Raw genomic sequence first — 22,425 nt, forward strand, 5'->3', positions numbered from 1 at the left:
TACAACTTTGGACTGTGGGAGGAAACCGCAACACCCACAGGAAACTCACACAGATACAGGGAGAATGTGCAAACTCCACACAGACACAGGGAGAATGTACAAACTCCACACTGATCCAGGGAGAATGTGCAAACTCCACACAGACAGTTGCTTGAGGCTGAAATCGAACCTGGGTCCCTGACACTTTGACGCAGCAGTTAACCACTGCCAATCTTGCATGATTCTATCAATGATCATCTATAGAATGCAAAGTTATTGGTGATGTATAGTGCAGTTACACAGAAAAGTATATCAGAACTCATTGTAGAGGACAGTAGTCCCTCTATGATGGCTAGATCCTGTGAAGCTAAATAATGATGATTTTCATAGAATCAGTGATTACAGCACTAAGAAAAGTCATTCGGTCCATTGCATGTATGCCAGCTTTCTGGAAGAGGACATCAGGCAGTCCATTCTCATACCCTTTTCTTGTAGCCATGCAATTATTTTTTCAGGTGATTGCCAAAATTTCTTTTGCAAACTACAAGATAATCTGCCTCTTACACACTCTCAGATGGTGTATTCTAGATCCTAACTACTCACTGTGTAAAATAAAATTCCACAGAAGGTCATCGATTCTTTGGCTTTCATCTTACATCTCAGGCCATCCACCAATAAGAATAGCTTAGTTTTAATACTGAATGATACCAAACATGTCAATCAAATCTCTTCTTAAAGTTCTGCAAATATAATAATCCAAATTTCTCCAAAATATCACTGCAATGAGAATTCCTTATCTCTGGAGCTGTGAATTGAAACCTTCTCTGTACTCTTTCCAATGCCTTCACACTTTCCCCTAGAGTGCAATGCCCAGAATTAGACACTATAATTGAGGCCAAACCAAGCTTTAAGATTTGTCACAACTTCCTTGCTTTTCTACCTTATGTTCCTACTTATAAAGCCTATGATGCTGTATACCTTTTCAGCCATTTATAACATGTCTTTTATTTTTGAAAAATACTGCAAAGGTGACTGTGGATGTGAATTCAATATTGTATCTGATGAGGTATCAAGGAGTGTCAAAGATATGGACTTAAACCAGAAGAAATACACTACAAACTGTAATCTCCTGATTGTTATGGCAGACGGTGAACACGATGACAAGAGACATGTTTTAAGTGTTCCACCTTCAAGAGTACACAACAGGGATAAAAGTGGGGATGGAGGGTGGTGGTCTAGCAAATGTTCTTGTCCCAAACTCACCTCATTAAGTATCTACCATGCCATTATGATGTGTGTCTCATCCATGGTTCATCAGAGTACTCATTGGCTAGAAATACTCACCACTACCTAGATATGCTCATTTAGATTGGCATTCCTGGGGCTGGCATAATATTTAAAACACTGTTGCATCTACAGACATTTGGTGGAATTCCAGAACTTGCCTGCATGATTGGACACTCTTTGTTCACATGATGGTAGAGAAGATATTCGTGTCCCACTTTGCAGACAGGGGCATGAAAGTCCTTGAAGATCGATGGTACAGAAGAGGACTGTTCTCTTTTCTTATGACTGCCAGTGGAGGCCACACCACCACATCCTGTCAGTCTGAGATGAGATTGCCATCAGGTCAAATGGTCTCCACGGTTTGGTGATACATCCAGCAATGCCGAAATAAGGTCAATTACTTGCTTTGCTCTAGCAGGGGCAGTGTCACCATCTTCTCTATGCTACCTCTATCTTACTTATTCCTGCTGTTCTCATTGCAGGAGAAAACACCAGATAATGGGGCAGTCAGTGCCAGGACAGGTGGTGAACTGCCCAACATTCTGCTCCATGTCCCTACTGAAGACTGGATCTTGGCAGTGGCTGGTAAAATTCAGGACTGCTCATGTGGAGATGCAGAGACATCCATGCCCTACTATGCGATAAAATAGCGATAACAGTTGTGCAATTTCATGTTATTGTCTATTATCTCATATTTATGTAATTTGCACGTGCCACAATTTGTAAGCCTTGATTGTGACTTTTGTTCCCTTTTATGTTTTGCAGGTACAAGTGGAATGTCCACAGTCTGTGTGGCCAAGAGGGCTGCCACAACACATCCTATCTACCACTCCAGAGGAAGTGAGCACAGCTGCCTCACAGCTTGTAAGGCAGCCTTTTTTACCCTCCACTATTTCAGATACTGACCTCTTGGTGTGTACGGTAACAGGATCAAAGTCAGAAGAACATGATGATGAGCATTTCACTGACATGTCTCCACAACCGTCAGAGGAAGAAATGCCCCAGTTGTCATTGTGCTTTGACTGCAAGTTGGTTGCCTGCAGCCAACAATTGTGATTTGTTAACCTGAAATTAATGGATTGATTTGCAGGAGGTTTATGCTTATCTTGTTCTGTTCTGCATTTAATTCTTCGATACAGAATGGCAAACACATTTTATTAAATTTCAGCCTATGTCTTGTTTAATAGTTTTTAAAATAAATACTTTATTCAGTGTGGTAAAATAGGATAGGAAGAAAAGGTGAGCACACTAACCAATGTGCTAAAAATAGCATTTGAAAAAATTAAACCCTTAGGATGTTTAAATGGAATTTTACAAGGTTCTGCATCTTAGGCTTCCAAATTGGATAAAGCTGTGTAGATTAATGGAAAATTGCCCTCTGGATTGAAAATTGCCTTGGCAACAAGAAGCAGAAGATGATGATAAATGAATGGTACTTTGATTGTAAGTCGGCTTTCAGATAAGTTTTAAGACTGTACTTTTTTTTAAAAAATGATTTTCACAATCATATAAGGTAACATTTAATATGATCATGTATGCAAATGAAACTAAGCACTGTGCAGTGTTCTGACAATAAACTAAGAAATAGCAGACAGTCTAAAACATTGATAAATAGATAGTAATCGAATTATTTACGAGCAAGGAAGGCTGGCTATAATGTGGTACTGAATTGATACCAACTGGAGGGGCTTCACTTGCAATGAATTATCTTTCTATAGCTCTTTTAGTCAGGCAGAAATACACTGCAATCATGTTATGCATAACATGATCCAAGTGACGCATTCAGACCACTGACCAGTTGCCTTATTTTTGCTGGCACTGAATAAATGAGGGATATTAGCTAATACAACAGCTGAAGAGACCGACCTTTAAAAGCAGCAGTAGACCTTTTAGCTTCTAGCTAAAACATATCATTGGTCTTTTGATATTCACGTTAAAATGGTGTCCTCTTTTTGTTAGCCTTCCAACCTGTGAGAATAATTTCTCTGTCTCCATTCTGTTCAGACAACAGTGTTAATATAATTGGATAAGTAATTCAGAGGCCTAAACCCACCATGCTAGTTGGGGTCCTTTGAATTCAGTAAATTAATTCAAACAAAAATCTGGGATTGCAAGTTAGTTTCAGTAATAGTGCTCATTGATTGTTGCAAATGCACATCTGGTCCACCAAATCCATTAGGGAAGAACATCTGTCATATTGCATGCCTACATGTAACACCAGACCCACAGCAATGTGCTTGACCTTGAAATGCCTTATGATATAGTCTAGCAGACACTCAGTTGCACCATACCATTACAGAAAAGAAAGCAGTGCTCAACAAGTTGCTCATGTGCAGTCAAGGATAGTTAACATATACTGTCCAAAATATACACCAGTGCCTATATCCCTGGAAAGAACATCAAATAAATCTGAAAATATTCAACTGAGTAGAACTAGACTTAAGGAGCAAGAAGTCACAAAGTATCATTCAATTCCGAAGTGATCAATATATTTTGCTAGAGAAGTTACATCCGATAACACTCTTCACGTAATGTAGATGCTGTTGGAGGGCCTACTCCCAATCTTCTAGCCCTGGCATTTTTGATCCCCACACAAATTTCTTCCACATCTTCATATTCTGAGCCACAACCGTTGTCTTTAACTTATCCCACTTCTGTTTCTTCTCATTGTTTTGAAATGCGAGGTCCATGCCCAGCAGTGACTTCCAGGGCAATGATGGACGTGTTGATGCCAATCAGCTTGCATGGAACCTTGGAGCAGCTACACATTGTTGCTGACAGGATTTCACTGTGCCAACACCTCTGCTGGGTCCCTCCTATCAGTGGGACAGGACATACCAGCATATGGTGACATTGGTGCCTAGGATACTATCTGTAAAGTATGAATCAGTGAGAATGATTATATCAGGCTGTTGCTTGATTAATCTGTGAGTGAACTCTCCTAATTTTGGCACTAGTCCCCAGAGGATGGTTAGGATGATTTTACAGAGATTTCAGACTCTGTTTGCCATTGTTGTTTCCAGTGCCTAGAGTGAAGCCAAATGATTTATCTTCTTTTTTGAAAATTTTTAACTGCTCAACACAATGAATACATATGAGACATTTCAGAGGGCAGGTACAAGTCAACAACAGTGGTATGTGCCTGGAGTCACATGGAGGCCAAAGTAAGGATGGATGCATCTTCCTTAAAAGATATAAGGTAACCAAATGGGTTTTTATTGACAATTGTTTTCATTGTCTTCATTAGACTTTTAATTGAATTCGAAGTTCACCTTACATGGTGAATTACTAGAGTATTACCAAGATTTTAGGATTACTAGTCAGCTACAATACCCTACATCATTGCCTAGCCCATGGTCAATCTTTAGAAACATTCCACAGACATCATGCATCTATGCAGAAACAGAAAAGATTGGTTGACACACAGCAGCCACGTCATCAGCCTTTTAATGTCTGTGCTTAAAAAAGTGGCTGTTCTGGACTTCCAAAAGACATTTAATAAGGTGCCATACAACAGACCTGTGTGAAAATTTATAGATATTGGAACAAAAGGGACAAAGTCACATGGATACGTAATTGGCTGTGAGACAGAAAACAGAGAGTAATGGCAAATGGATGTTCTTCAGATTAGTTGAAGGTTTTGTACTGGGACGGAAAATGTGTTGCTGGAAAAGCGCAGTAGGTCAGGCAGCATCCAAGGAACAGGAGAATCGACGTTTCGGGCATAAGCCCTTCTTCAGGAATCCTGAAGAAGGGCTTATGCCCGAAACGTCGATTCTCCTGTTCCTTGGATGCTGACTGACCTGCTGCGCTTTTCCAGCAACACATTTTCAGCTCTGACCTCCAGCATCTGCAGTCCTCACTTTCTCCTCTTTGTACTGGGACTCCTCAGTAGTGACACTGGGACTCTTGCTTTTCCTGACAGATATTAGTGATCCAGACCTCAGTGTAAAGGCAAACGTGTAGATGAAACAGAACTTGACCATTTTGCAAACTATGAGGCAGATAGTGTACAACTGCAAAGGTATAGAGATCTGTTGGTAGAATGGGCGGACAGGTGGCAGATGAGATTTAATGCAGGGAATAGACATTGGGCTGAATCATCTGATATTTTGACTAAGTGTCAATTTTGTTGAGATTCAAGAGGATTTCTCTTTCTAAGGGCTAGTAAAATTTCTTGTCATGTTGTTCCAAATCCACCTGATAAACTACCTGCCCCACGCCTATGGGTGACCCTCTCCTCTATTGCCGGCCTGATATTACCACTCACCGTAGAAGTAGTCAACTCTCACCTGATATCCAGGAATAGACGGGCATTGCTGGTGTGCATATCATCTTTTCTCCTGGCCAAACTCGCAGCCAAGTGTTAGTAGTTTGGAGTTGCCTTCACTTGCAATGTAATGGCATAGCAGTCTCAAACCATGGCATGACTGACACTTCCTCATGCACACAACTCCATCTTCTTGCCCCAATCACTGTCTAGCCACCATACCACATGGGCCACCTGTTCTTATACACATCTCATTCTACCACTCTCTCTCTTCACTACTACTCTGTTCCCAAAGTCCACTGCAGACCAGTATTTTCTTAATGTCCTGTGGGGGACCGTCACAGACAGACTAGCACTTGACTAATTCCAAAAATGAGCTTTTATTTACAGTAATTAAAAAAGAACTCCAACAAAACAAAAAGGCTATGGTTCCTTCTCACAATGCAGCCCATTTCCACCGATCCTTTTCTCCAATGCAGGTACCACAACTTCCCTCTTCTGGCATTACATGTTGATGATTCCCATAGCAGTTCTTTAGGCTTTTCCCAAGGAGGCCAGAATATTAGTCAATGCCAGTAACCGACCCTCATGTAGTCTTCCATGCCCTTTTATGCTGAATCATATAACTTCTTGACATATTGACTTTCCTCCAATCACTGTCCTTGTCTTAACTTCAATACATGCTTCTGCTTTCCCAACCCCCAACCTCGAATGGCTCACCCACTCTGACCACAGAATAACCCATTCATTCCAGGCTTCCTTCCATTTCTCCACCACTCAATGTGTATACCCCAAGTACTCACTGCTTTCCAGGCCCTGACTGACCATGATGGACAGCCCTAGAAAGGACTGACTAGACCTCTGAACCCTGTCCTTGCAGCGTGCCTGTTAGCAGTATACTATTCTGCTGACTGCTTGCAATGACCCTAAACAGACTTACCAGAGTCCACTTAGAGTCATAGAGATGTACAGCACAGAAACAGACCCCTCAGTCCAACTTGTCCTTGCCGACCAGATATCCCAACCCAATCTGACTCCTGGACTATGTGTGAACTCTGCCTTTGACTGATTGCAGCCCCCACTTTACTTGACAGAGGACTACCTTGCACATACATTCAGATACTGCCATACTTTTGAACAATAATGCAGTGTGTTTGCTATGCAAGCATCTGGCATGTGTGAGATTCATGTATCGATCAATCAAGGCCATCCCCTAAAAGCACAACTTGCTAGTACTAGCTCTACGTGTACACTAAAGTCAATACACGAGGCATGACACAGGAAGGGAAGGCAGGGTTGCTGGGAGGTAGGCACAAAGTGAATGCGCACAGAGACAGAAAGTGAGTGCCCCTGAGACACAGCCTGATCCAGTTTGTATGATCAGTTGGGGTACTTATCAATGAGCACAGAGTGTCCTTGCGGCAGCATTTGAATGCTAGTTGCTGATGTGGCCTGAAATGAAGCTTTAAACTGTAGAGGTATTCTGCAACTAAATCAGAGAGGAGCCATGAGGGCTGAGAGGCTGGCGTGTGTTGGATGCCAGCATTTGTGGATACTGGGTGCATATGATTGGTGCCATGGAGCACGCCCTGAGACGTCATTGCCAATGTCCAAAATGGTGGCCCAGAGGATCAAGTGGTGAGTTGGAGTCACTAGGTACCTGCTCTGGGTTTCATGCCAGGAATTGTTGACATCTAGCTTCTTTTCAGTGGGTTGTCTAATATGAAGATGCATATTATTGTATTAATGTATTAAGAAGCAATAATCCCTGTTAATAGGCATCTCATAGCTGCCTGGCAAGAATCTCATCTTGACGCCCAGAATTTATTTGGAACTTGCAACTAATTGTCCCTGACATCAATATAGGCCTCACTGGATTTCTCACACAATTCTCCCAGATTTCACACCATAGCCCCGTTATTCAGACCCCCTTCCATTTCAAAATAAAAGATACAATGCAAAGGGTTGGATGCAGGAGCAGAGAGATCTGAGTAAATATGTGAGCACAATTTTAAAGGTTGAGAAAACAATTAATGTAACATGTAGTGTTCAAAGCTTTAAAATGGGGGCACAGACATACAAGAACGAGGAGATTATATTGAATTTGTATTGGACACTAGTTCAGCCGGATCTGGAACACTGTGTCTGGTTCTGGCCACCATACTCAGGACAGATGTTAAGACACTGAAGAAGGTGTAGAAGAGATTTATGAGAGTTATCTGTAGATGAAGAACTTCCTCTATGAAGTTAGATTGCAGAAGTTAGGACTCTTTACATTGGAGAAGAGAAAGCAGAGAGGAACCCTGATAGGAGTATTGAAATTCATCAAGGATCTGACAAAGAGAGAGAAATGTAAAAGTCCTTGTAAAAGAATGAAGAACTAGAGGACATAATTGAAAGTAACTGGCAAAATATGCCAGTTTAACAAAAACATTATTATGAAGCAAATGGTTTGGATCTGGTTGCACTGCCTGCAAGTGTGATGGGGACAAGTTCAATTGAGACATTCAAAAGGGAGTTAAACTGTTTTTGAAAATAAACATTTTCTAAGTAAAAGGAAGTAGGATGTGGCCACTAAATGAAATGCTCATTCAGAGAGCTGGCGCAGATACGATGGGGCAAAGGGCATCCATCTATACTCAGCAATTCTGTGATTCTGTCAATACAGTTCATGTTTAAAATTATGAATCTGACATTTTACCATTGGGCATGACAAAAGGCTACACTATTGTCAGGATTTTGAAAATCAGTGAATTCTTCCAACAAAATGTATTATAATACTGTAGCCAATAAAGCTTCCAACTTTTCATGTTTCCCAAATCACACATGTATTTGGTTGCTAATTATGCAGGGAGATACTGCTAAATTTGTTCCCATGAAATTCCTCATTGTCCAAGATAAAGTGCGACTTTAAATAGCAAACAGCATGCTAAATAAATTGTGCCTCATGATCAAAGGAATAGATCTCATTTTCCATGAGTAACTTTTGAGGTCTCGCTGATATTCATCAACCAGATATGTTGCAATCAGAATCCACTCTTTTTTTACTTCAAATTGCATAATTCTCAGATGTTTAGAATGATTTCTAGTTCTGAATATGTTCTTGACATGTTAGAAAATTAATCAACAATCTGGACAGAAAAAGTACCCAAATGTGTTAAATAAATGTTCTTGCGATGTTGGAAAGAAAGCCTTGTAAATAAACCCATGTCCTCCTTTTTATTCTGACTTTGTCTCTAAATCTTACCATATACAGTGTATTGCATGTTACTGGTGTCATTAGAATTTTTTTCCAGTAAGTGGAAAGTACAATTTCAGCCTTAATTATCTAGAACGCAATCAGTTGTGGTTTAATTGATGTGTAAATTACTGAAGTAATGTGAAATTCATATTAAGAGGGAAATGTGTGAAGTAATTTAACACAATTGATTTATAAATCTCATAATTCCTCAAATCAAAAGCCTAATATAGCTTGCTTTTACGGACTGTTGTTTGCCAAAGTCCAATATTGTTTGCTCAACATGTTCAACAGCTGATTTTCAGTAGTTTGCTTTATGTAATAATTTAGTAAGAAAGTAGATATCAGCAACCAGTGTTGCATTTCCAGTGAAATCTAATACAGATTATTAGCATATATTAAGTGTTCCTTTACCATGCAGTTTTATTAAGGAAGCAACAGAATTGAAGCACACTCAACTATTGAGCAGTTGCAATAGAGACAGCATTGATTTTATCATGTTGGTAGCTTCCCTCAGGCGCATAAGATTACTAAATACAAACACCCAAGTGCCATTGGAACACCTTACCACTCTTAAGCAAAGAATAGAATGCTTAAGCAGACATAAAGTTTTTGACTTAAATACTGCATTTTACTTAATACGAACAGGTGAGATACATTTTCATTTTTATGTTTCATTTTTATATTTTCATGGAACACTGAAGTTCTTTCAAAATGAAGGAACAACATTGGAGTGGCTGCTTGAAGCTTAGGAACCTGGGCTGCTAAATAACTTCTTGAGACAGGCAGGGCAGTTTCTTGCAACAGTGGTAGAAAGTCAGGGGATGGATTGGGCAAGTAGGGGTGGGTAAAGAGGTGGGTGAATTAATTTCAAGAATTAAAATAGCTAAGTGGTTGCCGTTGACCAGCACAGACTGAATGGGTCAAAGGGCCTTTTTTATGTGCTGTAGATCTCTATGACTCAATGACACTATGACAAGGCATAACCAAGATCAAATCATGTTCCACCTACCTTTAGTCCTGTTCAAAAGTCTGGCATGTTCAATGCTGAACACGCAAGATATTTACAGAAAAAAGAAAGTAGATGCTTCAAACTTTATTTCCAGAGTTTTGTAGAATCACTAAAGCAAGCAAAGACAATGTTTTTCAGAATAGGGTGGGTGAGGTTGGGTGCCTTTGGGGAGATCCCAATATTGTACACCATATTTTTGGGTTTCACCTTCACGAGGTTTGAGATGTTTGGACAAATACTATTGGGTTAGTCATTTAAATATTCAGTTAGTTTATTGAATACTGTTATAATCAAGTATTCTAGCTGTAACAATCAGTGGGCCTGTTTCCCAAGTTGTCATCAACTCATTAGGACCACTTAGATGACAGCATAACAAAGACACTGACAGGCTGGGAAGCCTTTGTTAAGTGGAACTGAAGAGCTCCAATCCAGGACCAAGAGGAACAGTAACAATATCAGGAGGTGTATGCTTCAGAGATACAGGTCCCACCTCTGGGCAGACAGGATGGACATAGAGACTGACCTCCAAGGAACTGAAACCCCCAACACATGGCACAAAGGCAGAGGATCAATATGCACATTGACCAGTGCCTCAGGATATCACAGGAGATCATTGCTAAGATCGACATGATCTTTGGCTAAGACCTTGTTTCCAGTGGGCCAGGTGGACACACATTGCTTAATGGACCTCATAGAATATGGGTTCCCTGATTGGGGCTGTCAATGTGGTCCAACGATGGAGCCCTGGCTGACAGCTACAACAGAAGTATCAGAGGTTCTGCGCACTCAGAGAGCTGGCTCTGAGGAAGTTGGATCAGTGCCAAGGACTCTGCATGGCGAAATAAAGAGTGGCTTGATGCCAGGATACTGGCCTCTGTGGAGTTACTTCACAAAGGAAGGACATTGATGAAACAGCTGAAGATGTTTAGGTTCAGCCATCACCCTTAGGAATTCTTGTTATATCCTGGTGCTGAGATGACTGATGTCCAACAACTATAACCAACTTCCAATGGGACAGATATAACTCCCACCAAGATGGTGCTTGCACCCTGATTCTTGTTGACTCCACTTAGCTAGGGCTTCATGATGCCACACTCGATAAAATGCAAACATTATGTCAAGCACATTAACTCTCACCTCATATATGGAGGGTTGAATTTGAAGTACCTGCAGAAAGCTGAGTGGCACAGCAACGTGGCTTAGCGTAGGGAGTTCTATGCTGGACAATGCTGGGACAGAACATGGCACCTGAAGGTGTTGCATAATTCACCTTTCCCATCCTCTTGGCATACTGTCTCCAGTTTGCAGAGGGAATACTTCTGTTACTGATTTTCTTGGCCTTTTCCATCCACATATGCTTGCTTGAAGAGCTTGCCGTCTCTCTACAAAAGGTCACCTCATTACAATCCCCCAGATCCTGTAGCAGAAACTCCAGGAAAGAAAGAGAGACGCAGAAAGCAGACATTCCAAACCTTCACTTCATTCCTGTAGTTCCTGGTGCCTTGAAATTCCAAGTGCTGTTAAGTCTCATGTGCCAAGGTCCCTTTGGCTAGAAAGCATTTCTTTTGGTCAATGTGTACCTGATCCCACTCATAGTCTCTAACTGATTAGGGAATCTAGGAAAGCAGACAATTTCAGTTGGTTCTTGATCCTCAACCACTGCCTGCATTTTAGCAGGGATAAGTGCTATTTGGAACTTGATCATCTGATGTTTGAATCCTTAAAATTCCTAATCTTAGTACCAATATTGATGAATTTGTTGTCTCAATGCCTGCTGAAGAAATGAAGGACTACTTATCACAGGTTTTTAGATCACAAGTTGCTATTCCTGCTCCCTCCCATTCTGGCACTTTCCCCTGCCACCGCAGGAACTGTAAAACCTGTGCCCACACCTCCTCCCTCACCTCTATCCAAGGCCCTAAAGGAGCCTTCCACATCCATCAAAGTTTCACCTGCACATCCACCAATATCATTTATTGTATCCGTTGCTCCCGATGCGGTCTCCTCTACATTGGGGAGACTGGGCGCCTCCTAGCACAGCGCTTTAGGGAACATCTCCGAGACACCCGCACCAATCAACCAAACCGCCCCGTGGCCTAACATTTCAACTCCCCCTCCCACTCTGCCGAGGACATGGAGGTCCTGGGCCTCCTTCACCGCCGCTCCCTCACCACCAGACGCCTGGAGGAAGAACGCCTCATCTTCCGCCTCGGAACACTTCAACCCCAGGGCATCAATGTGGACTTCAACAGCTTCCTCATTTCCCCTTCCCCCACCTCATCCTAGTTTCAAACTTCCAGCTCAGTTACTGCCTCCTTGACTTGTCCGACCTGCCTATCTTCTTTTCCACCTATCCACTCCACCCTCTCCTCCTTGACCTATCACCTTCATCTCCTCCCCCACTCACCCATTGTACTCTATGCTACTCTCTCCCCACCCCCACCCTCCTCTAGCTTATCTCTCCATGCTTCAGGCTCATTGCCTTTATTCCTGATGAAGGGCTTTTGCCCGAAACGTTGATTTCGCTGCTCGTTGGATGCTGCCTGAACTGCTGTGCTCTTCCAGCACCACTAATCCAGTATTTGATTTTCAGCATCTGCAGTCATTGTTTTTACCTACATTAAATTACAGGCAATTAAAACATTCTGTCAAATATAATGCAATCGATTTTATTTGCTATTTTGTCCTAAATGCTGATAAATGAACACTTCCTCAATTTGTAAGATACAAATATAACTGTGTTAAAAATGTACAGTAGAAATAACTTACCAAGTGCAACAGTACCCATCAGGAAGGGTGTTCCAATGCTGGAGAAATCATTGAATATTTCTTGATGGATCTCAGAGCCAACAACAAAGGTCACAATTACCTGAAAAGGGGAAAATGGAATTGTGCATAAAAACTGGTTCTCTTCTGAGAAAGATGGCACAATGGGCAGGACCTTCCTCGAACTATGACAACAGGCATGGAGCTGGAAACATTAAGTGAGGTGAGATTCACAAAATAATGGAGGCATGTTGGGATAACTACCAATACATTCCCACTTCCAGGGAGCTTTCTCAGATGTGGCTGGGAAGCACTGTGCAGAGCTAGGTAATCAATCAACATTATGACAGGCCCATTATGAGGCAATGTGAGTGACATTTTTCCAGTAGTAGAGTGGGCTCCCTGCCAAGTCCAGGGGCCACCATTTCAATGGAGTTGTCTTCCTGCAGCAGACTGGGAGGCAATCAGAGCCTGAGGCTCAAACTGTAAAGGAGGGGCTGCATTCAAACAAAGTTGCAATCAGAGCGGAGATCATTGGAAGGGTTTCTCCTTCACCTGATGTGCTACCAGTCTAGATCCTGGTTACTTATGGACTGACATGCAGGCCAGCTACAATGCCTTGATTGTTCTGCTCTTGCTGCCGGCAAGTGTTGTTCCAAACCCCCATTTATTCCCAATATCACAACTTAAAACATGTGGCAAAATCTAGCTCTTCCTGTTAAACTTTTTCTGGCGAAATATTGTGTAATACCTTCATAATACATTCAAATTAATATGACATTAATGACCTTAAATAGTTCAGGTTTTTCAACATCTCCTGTGTGGACATTCCACATATTTGCTTGCCAATTTTGAATAACGACTTATGGCAGAGTGTAAACTCACTGTGGCAACACAAAACACCATGCTAGTATCGCCCCTTCCCTATTAGTATCATCCAAGCTAACTGAACAACTTTGAAAGGATTTACACTTTATGTGAATGATATTAGTGTGATAGCAATGTCATTACAATAAAGGCAGTGGTGGATCAAATTGTTCACCTTCAGCTACTCCAGCAGTGGGAATAAGTATGTTCTCATTTGCTGTGCCTACATCTGATGAACAAATAATATGAATAAGAATGTGAATTAATTCTTTTGCTTTGACTTTGCAGGACTGAAGATTTATTTGTGGCTTAAGAGGAGCAAATATATAAAAATATCATCAGCTCCTAAAAAGAAATGGGCTATGAGTCAACTGAGCCTTCAGTTAGTTTGTTGGAAATCCATCTGGCTCTAGTGTCTAAAATAAAGAATAGCATCAGGATTTGTTTTGTCATTATTTCTACTGGAATAATGAATTACCTCGCACTGACAGAAACTCAATGAAAACATGGCTATCAATAACACTTGAAGTAACCTCTATTTAATGCTGTTGACTAGTAAGATTAGCCTTGTTCACTCATGTTTCTATATGCATTTTGTTCAAAACTATGAAAGTTAAACGGAAGTGATGAAAGGAAATGTTCAAAATTCTCTGTATCAAAATTGAAAGTGGACAGGCCTCAGCCAATAACTGGTTTCAATGATTTTCAACACATCTTGTATAAGGATGAAAAGGTCTTAAAATCAATTTCATTTTTGGTCTCTTAATGATAACGGAAATTCCAGGTAATAATTTAGAGATTCAACTCCAAGTTATTTTCTTTCTTGCAATTAATTTGGCAAGGTCGTTTAGCACACATGGACTCTAATGAAAAATTAACCAGTGAAATGAGAAGGAATTCTTTCCTTAAAGCAGTATATACATGGAATACATTGTTCTAAATTTGTTCTTTAATTCCTACTTATTCCGCTGCATCCAATTTAAAAGACTCGACCCTTCATGGATATGGTCTCATCCTTCCCTTCCTCTTTAAATGAATCTATAAAACTTTGCAACCAATCCTGCCCCCATCCTAACCGATACACTGCAGGCCAGATATCCCAAGAAATGACAATCATAATGCACAAAGAGTTGTGAATTAATTTTCAACGAACATATCAAATAAATTATGAGAGATCAGGTAGTATGTCAATATTTTCTCATTTGAGCACAACTTACTCAGAGCAAATGTGCAATAGTTATATACCAGGGTTATATTTGTTGATGTTTATCTTTCACACAAAGGAATTGATGAAAGTATTTCATTCGAAGAATAAATGTTTCAAAAATGCATTCTGTACATGTTTAAACCAAAGGAAAATAAGTTACAAAGTACTGTACTCACTGTGATGATTAACAGAGTTCCCTTTGCCAGGGTCAAAATGGATGTGATTGGCTGTATAATAACTTGAGCCATAATAATTCCAAAAGACAAGATCCACGTGAAGAACGGAATGACATAGACATGCCTAAATTTAAACAAAATGTAATATTGGAACAATTCTTCATAATACTGACAAATGAGAGTTTATAGATCACATTTTGGAGTGAAGTATTTCAACAGTCAGTGCTGGCATGGTTTCTAATTAAACTAAATAACTTCGATTACAAAGCGGTCACATTTGTACAGATTCTAAGATAATACCAACTTAGGTGAGGATAACGTGCTATGAAGGGGAGGGGATTGTTGCGTTACGAAGGGGAGGTCGATACCCCTCCGATAATTAAAACCAAACCACCCAGAGAAACTCACCTCACCTCGTAATCCGATAAAACGAAGTGTGAAAAGTAGTATCAGTTACCTCTTATCCCCAATCTGTTATAAAGGAGTGGTTAACTGAAATGGAATCCTTTCACCATTCTATGATTAACACATAACAATTTATTTATCCAACTCCAACAGTGAACAAATTAGCAGAATTACTAAAAAGTCGAACAATCTGTCTTTAACTCTCTATTCCTGAATAAAACAAGATTCTAACTGGATGCTGTTTGAATAAATACAAGTTCCACTTTTAAAAATCAAGTAATAAGAAAACAATAAATTAAAACTTAGTCTCTTAAAGTTCACACAGATTGTGTCTTCCAGAATGTTCCTCTCTCCGGCATTACAAACACCTCCCATTCACTGAACCTGCTGTTGGAGGTGTTTTCTCTGTAATTCTTATGCCTGGAATTTTTAGCTAAAAGTGCCATGATATGTTTATGAATAGATAGATGGAGCTTTTTTTCAAAAGAGCATGGAGATTTCTTGTGACAGCCTGGTATGTATTTCTCAGTTGGTGGGTTTGGGCTCTTCAGATGGCAGTTGGCGGTCTCCTCTCTGTCCAATTGCCCCTATGTGATATACACCCTACGACACATCAAATTCTTATAATATGACTGGTATCAGGTTGTCAACTCCATTAGTTTTAAATTCAATTGGCTTTGAATTGCTGAGTGCTTTGTTTAAATTAATTGGCTGCATCCAGTTTGTTGCCAAAACATCAAAACAGGACAGCTGGTTTGCCTGCCAACTGTAAGGCCTTTTGATGTACTTGTTTCAATTTTGGGGCTCTCTCTACAATGTTTGCAGACACAATCTCTTAAAAGGATCATGCACTACTTTTCAATTCATGAGTATTCTACACAACTTTGTAACATCAGCAATGGAAACAGAAGTTATAACATAGCAGCTGTTGAACCACAAAAAAAGTGTGCATTTGGTTTGCATTATGAGGTTTAGAAATCTGAAACAGGAATCAAATCTGTGCTGAACCCGTGCCCTTCTTTCAGAGATGGAGTCAGAGTCAGGCACTAAACTTCTCATATAAGATTGTTGCAATATTTTAAAGACTCTACATGCTTAATTTAAAAAGTGAACCAGTTTGAACTATTGTGAACTAATTGTCTGATTTATTGTTGTACTTTAAGCTTTCCAACCCAAGGAGTGGTCATCCTATCAACTCAGTCTGGTGGATTTTTTGAAACATTTTTGGGATATGGTACTTGCTGACTGGGCCAGCCACCATTGTCCTCTTGAACCATTGCAGAGATATTCTGAAGCTGAGATGACTGGCCCCCAACTACCACAACCACCTTCCTTTTACTAGGTAAATCTGTGACCAGTGAAGAATTCCATCCCCCCACCCCGCCGCCCCAATTCCACATTGACTCCAGTTGAGCTCGAGCTCTTTAGTCCGACACTAGGTCAAATGCAGTGTTGATGTCAAGGATGGTCATATTAACTCACCTCTGAAATGGAGTGCTTTTGTCCAGGTTTAAACCAAGGCTGTAATAAAAGCAGGAGTTGAGTGGCCCAGACCAAGTCCAAACTGGATGTCAGTGAGCAGGTTATTGCTAGGAAGTACTGTTAGATGCTGATATCACCTTCCATCACTTTACAAATAATTGAGGGGTGACTGGTGGGACAGTAATTGTACAGGTTTGATTAATCTAGCATTTTTTTTGTACAGGACATACCTGGACAATTTTTTAACATTGTTGATTAGTTGCCAGTGCTGTTGCTGTACCAACTTAGGTGGGGGTGCAGGAAGTCCTGGAGCTCAACCTTCAGCACTATTTAGTACAGGATGTTGCCAGGGCCCATTAGCTTTTGAAGTATCCGGTGTCTCCAACCACTTCTTCCTATCAGGTAGACCGAATCAATTTCATAAAGACTGGCATCTGTGATGACCTCTGAAGGAGGCTAAGATTAATTAATCACTCAGCACTTCCGCCTGAGTACTGTTGCAAATACTTCAGCCAGATTGTACTGGAGTACAATTCTGCTTCTGATGACTGCCAATAACATCTCATTGATGCCCAGTCTTGAGATCTTTTCGAAGTCTATCCCATTCTGCATGGCAGTAGTGCCATACAACATGATGGAGGGTATCCTAAGTGAAGACAGAGTCATGCAAAGACAATGCAGTGGTCACTCTTAATATAATATGATGGACAGATGCATCTTAGCAGGCAGATTGGTGAGGCTTCCCTCTGTTGCTTCCCTCATCACCAGCCACAGAAGCAGTCTGGCAGCTATATCCTTTAGGACATGACCAGATCAGCCAGTAGTGGTGCTGCCGATTCACTCTAGGTGATGGATATTGAAGGCTCCCACCCAGAATCCACAAGTAGTGGAAATGGACAGAAAAAAGTTTAAAGACACATTATTGTTAAAAACTGCAGCATAACTAAGAAACACAGATTTCTGGATTTTCATTGGAGATTATGATCAAACATCAGCTTTAATACGAGGAGACAAAAGGCAGATAAATATTGGAGGGATGCAGAGAAAAGTTAAAAGTTCAATCGCCAGTATTTTGGTCTAAGCTTTGGAGAAAGACTGCACAGACTTGGACTTTTCAATCTTCAGAGAAGACACCTAACAGCTGCTCTTTGAAATACTAGATTGCTATCGGTGTAGAAAATCAGCCCAAATGTTACTTTAAATTGTGGAGTAAAACTAGAAAATATATATTCATGGAAGTAAAACGGTAACTTTGGGACTGATATCAAACATTCTTCTTTATGCAGAGACTGATTAAGGTATCAACCAAACTTCCAATTAGAGCAGATCGAAAGGCTATATTTCTTGAATAAAAAGAAATGGATATTAGAAATCTCAGTCCCTACATGGATCAAGGTGAACCAAAGGGACTTTCTCAGCTTAATTAATTAGCAAATTACACCCAATAACTTTATACCTTACAAACTCTTACAGAATTCTACAGTTGGAGTACTCTAATAGCTTGTTATAGTTTTCACAATATTGAAATCAATCTTCATATTGAATTGTTACAAGCACATCTACAGACTTTACCTACAAAAGGAGTTGACAACTAGCGCAATGAGATACAAACACAGGGAATGCTGGAGAAACTTAGTTTCAAAGTGAATGTTTTGATTCCACTGTGACTCTTCTTCAAAAGTGAGATAGTTACATGTTGGGTTTAAGTTTTCAAAGTTCTCTCAATTCAGGGAAGGCTCCATTAGATTGTAAGAAAGTAAATGTAACTCCTTTATTCAAAACGTGAGTAAGTCAGAAAGCAGGAAATGACAATCCAGTTAGTTTAATATCTGGCAGAGCCAAGGTTTTGTTTCCTATCGTTAAAAACGTTATAGCCGTGCACTTGGAAAAAAGTCAGGGTATCAGCCAGAGTCAACATGGTTTGTGAAAAGGAAATAGTTTTCAAACATTTTATTGGAATTCTTTAATGAAGTAACATGTACTGTGAATAAAGGTGACCCAGAGGATATACCATACTTAGATTTCCAGAAAGCACCTGAAAAGGTGCCACAAAGTTATATATATAAAATAATAAAAGCTTATTTTATACAGTAAAATATGTGAGCATGGTAGAGAGTGGCTGGCGAACAGGATACCGACAGTAGGCACCCAAAGTGTGGTGGATGCTGGGACAGTGAGTAAATTTAAGGAGCAATTAGAAAGATGTTCAGTTGGTAATGGGTTGAAGGGATATGGAAAGAAGGCAGGACAATGGGGGTGAGGAGCATATCAGCCATGATCGAATGGCAGAGCAGATTCAATGGACTGAATGGCCTGTTTCTGCTGCTATATATTATGAACTTATATATATATATATGGCTCACATTCTGATTGACGCAATGCAATGTGCGATGTGCCAATGGATCACGGCCTCAATTTTTTACAATTTATATAAATAACTTGGAGGAAGTGACTGAAGGTTTGGTTCCTAAATCGGTTGATGAAACAAACATAAGTAGAAAATAAGTTGTGATGAAGATATAAAGAGTATAAAGGGACAAATATAAATTAGATGAATAAGCAAATATGTTTTTACTCATGCACCGGATAAGGGCAGTATTTATTGTCTATCCCTAATTGCCCAGAGAGTAGTTAACAGTCTTCCACTTTGGCTGTAGGTCAGGAGTCACATGAAGTACAGACAAGGTAGGACCGAAAGGACATTAGTGAACCAGATAGGTTTTTCCCACAATCAGCAATGGATTATTAATTCAAATTCCACTGTCTGCCATGGCGGTATTCAAACCGGGGTGCCCAGAACATTATCTGGGTTTCTGCTTTAACAGTGCAGTGTTAATACCAATAGGCCATTGCCTCCCATTTGGCATATTTAAATGGTGAGAGATTGCATGGCTCTAGTGTCCTAGTTTATGAAATGTGAAAGGTTAGTATGCAGCAAGTAATCAAGAAAAGTAATGGAATATTATAGGTTATTGCAAGTGGAACTAAATGCAAAGGTAGGGAGGTTATCTTTCAATTATATAGGCCACAGGAGGTGCCTGGAGTACTCCATCCAGGATGTGAAAGTATTGAATACGTCTCAGAGAAGATTAATTGACTTAAATCAGGAATGGGCCAGTTGTATTATGAGGAAAGGATGGACAAGCTAAACTTGTATCCACTAGAATTTAAAAAAGTAATAGGTGACTTGACTGAAATAGAAAAGATCCTGAGGGCTCTTAGGGCTTAAAGTGAACATTTTTTGGTTGCCTATCTCAATAAATGGAGACAGAGACATCAATGAAGAGTATGATAACTCTGAAAATGACAGAAGGTTGGAAATTGGAAGCAAAGGACAATTTCCATTTCAGAGCAAGAGCAGGGAATGGCACCATACATTCATTGATGTAGGCACCAGAAAAATAGGCAAGAGTGTTCCCAAATAGGACAGGAAAAAGAATAGTTTACATATCCCACAAAAAGATACGCATTGCTAGAACCCATGTGAATTGCTAAAGCAACACTTTTTACTTGGGAAATTATGAAAGGAGTTAAAGGAGAAGCTGGTGAAGATGACAAATAGTTCAGGCAGGCAGTGGAAAGTTGTGATGATTAGAGTCTGGTTTGGCTTCTGTCGTGGTGGAGAGCCCCCAAACCATCTTGCTAGAGGCTAGCGGTTCATAGAAACAAGAAACCATGATGAAGAGGAAACAGTTAGGACCAGGAAATTGGAAACTATTAAAGGGATAGAACGCAACAGAAAAGTCATGGATGTAGTTCAAAAGGAACTGAATAAGGGATTAAAATTAGATTACATACAGAAGAATTCAGCTCTGTCGAATCAAGACAGTCAGAAATATAGAAGGTATATAGGGGTAGGAGAAAGTGAGGACTGCGGATGCTGGAGATCAGAGTCGAAGAGCATGTTGCTGGAAAAGCACAGCTGGTCAGGCAGCATCTAAGGAGCAGATGAATCGACATTTCAGGCATAAAGCCTTCATCAGGTTGGATCCTAATGAAGGACTTATGGCCAAAATGTCGATTCTCCTGCTCCTCGAATGCTGCCTGAGCAGCTGTGCTTTTCCAGCAATACGCTCTTCATTGGTATATAGGGGCAGTATGTTTGTGGATCTTGAGAAAGATGTAGAAGAGGGGTGTTTGGGTTTGGAGGGCATGGAAGGAAGATCTCAAGAAAAAAATTGCCCCAATGGCAGGTCTTGAGAAGATAGCTTGATATTCAGTGATGGGGTCAAGGTTCAGAAAGAGGAATAATGATATACAGAATTGACCTTTGGACTCGCGAGATAAATACAGATGCAAGTTTTGGGTCAGGAGTTAACTCTGCTTCTGGAAATGGTCTAGCCATGAAAATGAGACCAAATGTTTAGAAAAAGCATGATGCATAATACACCATGAAAAATATACCAATTATTTATTTATACATTACTTGTTTTAATAATCCTCCCTGGTACCTCATTCCACAACTTTATTACTCTTGGGTCAAATTTTCCACTTAATTTCCTGCCTTATTCTTAAATATGGATGGTGGAATCTTTCCAGATCCTGAACAACATGGGCAATAGGGAGAAATTTGAGAGAACTGCATGAGGGATTCAGCAAAGTCTCTCTCAAAACCATGAGCAAAATATCATATTATTCAACTAAGTTCCAGATGTGGAGCTGAAATTCTCACTAGTGAGTGGGGAGAGGTCTATTAATGAGGATTCCTATTCACTTTCATTATCACCTAAACTCATGTTATTAACATTCAGGTTCCCATTGATGCACCTAGGTTCATTTGCTCCAATACCACTAGCATCTCCCATGGACTGCTGTTACAAAGATACTTTGCATGCAGGCACAGGTACCTAGCTCATAGCTTGCTTGGGCTAATCTCCAACCTGTGCACTTGCTCTCAAAGCTTTTACTCACTTGATGCCTACCTGGATACTTACAGCATCTCTGCCAAGCCTTGCCTTGCCTTTTAGCATTGCTCCTGAGCCGAGTCTAATAGACTCTCAGTATGTCTGCTTTTAGTGCAGATATAGAGCCAAGCAGCTTGGCATAGTGGTCAGCAGTCATTAATCAAAGGGGTGGAGATGTTGCTGTACAGCATCGCATTACGTCAATATCACACCTCCACCATATGCCAGCAATGTACCTGCCAAACACACTGCATGTGCATTAACCAAAGGGCCTTCTCTCAAAATCGAAATGTCGCCCTCAGTCAAGTCAAAGAAGCATCCTTCAGTCAGGGGATTCCAGTACAAGTCAAGGTCAGCTTTGTATATCAGCCCAGGAGCTTGGGCATTGTCATTCATCTCTCTGGACGGTCATGGTAAAGTTCCTCTCCTTTTGGGATTGCCTCACAACTTTTGGCTCTTTCTGCCCTATTTGTTGGCTGTTTTCCCCTGAAATGAGAAAAAGCGAGGAACAGAGTGAGATAGAAATGGGTGGCAAGTTGTCATAACAGGCACACGTGGGAGATAAATGGCAAGGTGTCCTGAGTGAATGGTGTTAGTTGTAGAAGGGTAATTGGGTAGGTAAAAACAAGTCAGGAAGACATTGCAGGCAATAGAGGGAATGGTGGAGTATGGGCCTTGATGGGAGATGGGTAGCAGAGATAAAAAAAATGTAGTGGGAGAGAGAAATTGATGATATTCATCCTGACAGGTCATTAACCTTCTTCCTACACTGTTGAGCATATCTTCAAATGGCTGATACAGCCCAGATTTGTGTCACAATCTCCGGTCAGAG

At 40.5% G+C, this 22,425-nt stretch overlaps 1 protein-coding gene across 2 annotated transcripts in view; it reads right to left on the reverse strand.

The window, feature by feature from the left end:
• Positions 1–22,425, reverse strand: part of LOC140478940 (uncharacterized) — a 315,441-nt gene that overhangs the window by 150,230 nt on the left and 142,786 nt on the right. For both annotated transcript variants that reach the window (XM_072572602.1, XM_072572601.1), the window contains 2 exons: positions 14,803–14,926; positions 12,556–12,655 (listed from right to left, as the gene is read on the reverse strand). In XM_072572602.1, the coding sequence (XP_072428703.1) occupies positions 12,556–12,655; positions 14,803–14,926 (224 nt within the window). The remainder of the gene's footprint in view (positions 1–12,555; positions 12,656–14,802; positions 14,927–22,425) is intronic.

This window comes from Chiloscyllium punctatum, chromosome 6 (assembly GCF_047496795.1).
Source record: "Chiloscyllium punctatum isolate Juve2018m chromosome 6, sChiPun1.3, whole genome shotgun sequence".
NCBI lineage: Eukaryota > Metazoa > Chordata > Chondrichthyes > Orectolobiformes > Hemiscylliidae > Chiloscyllium > Chiloscyllium punctatum.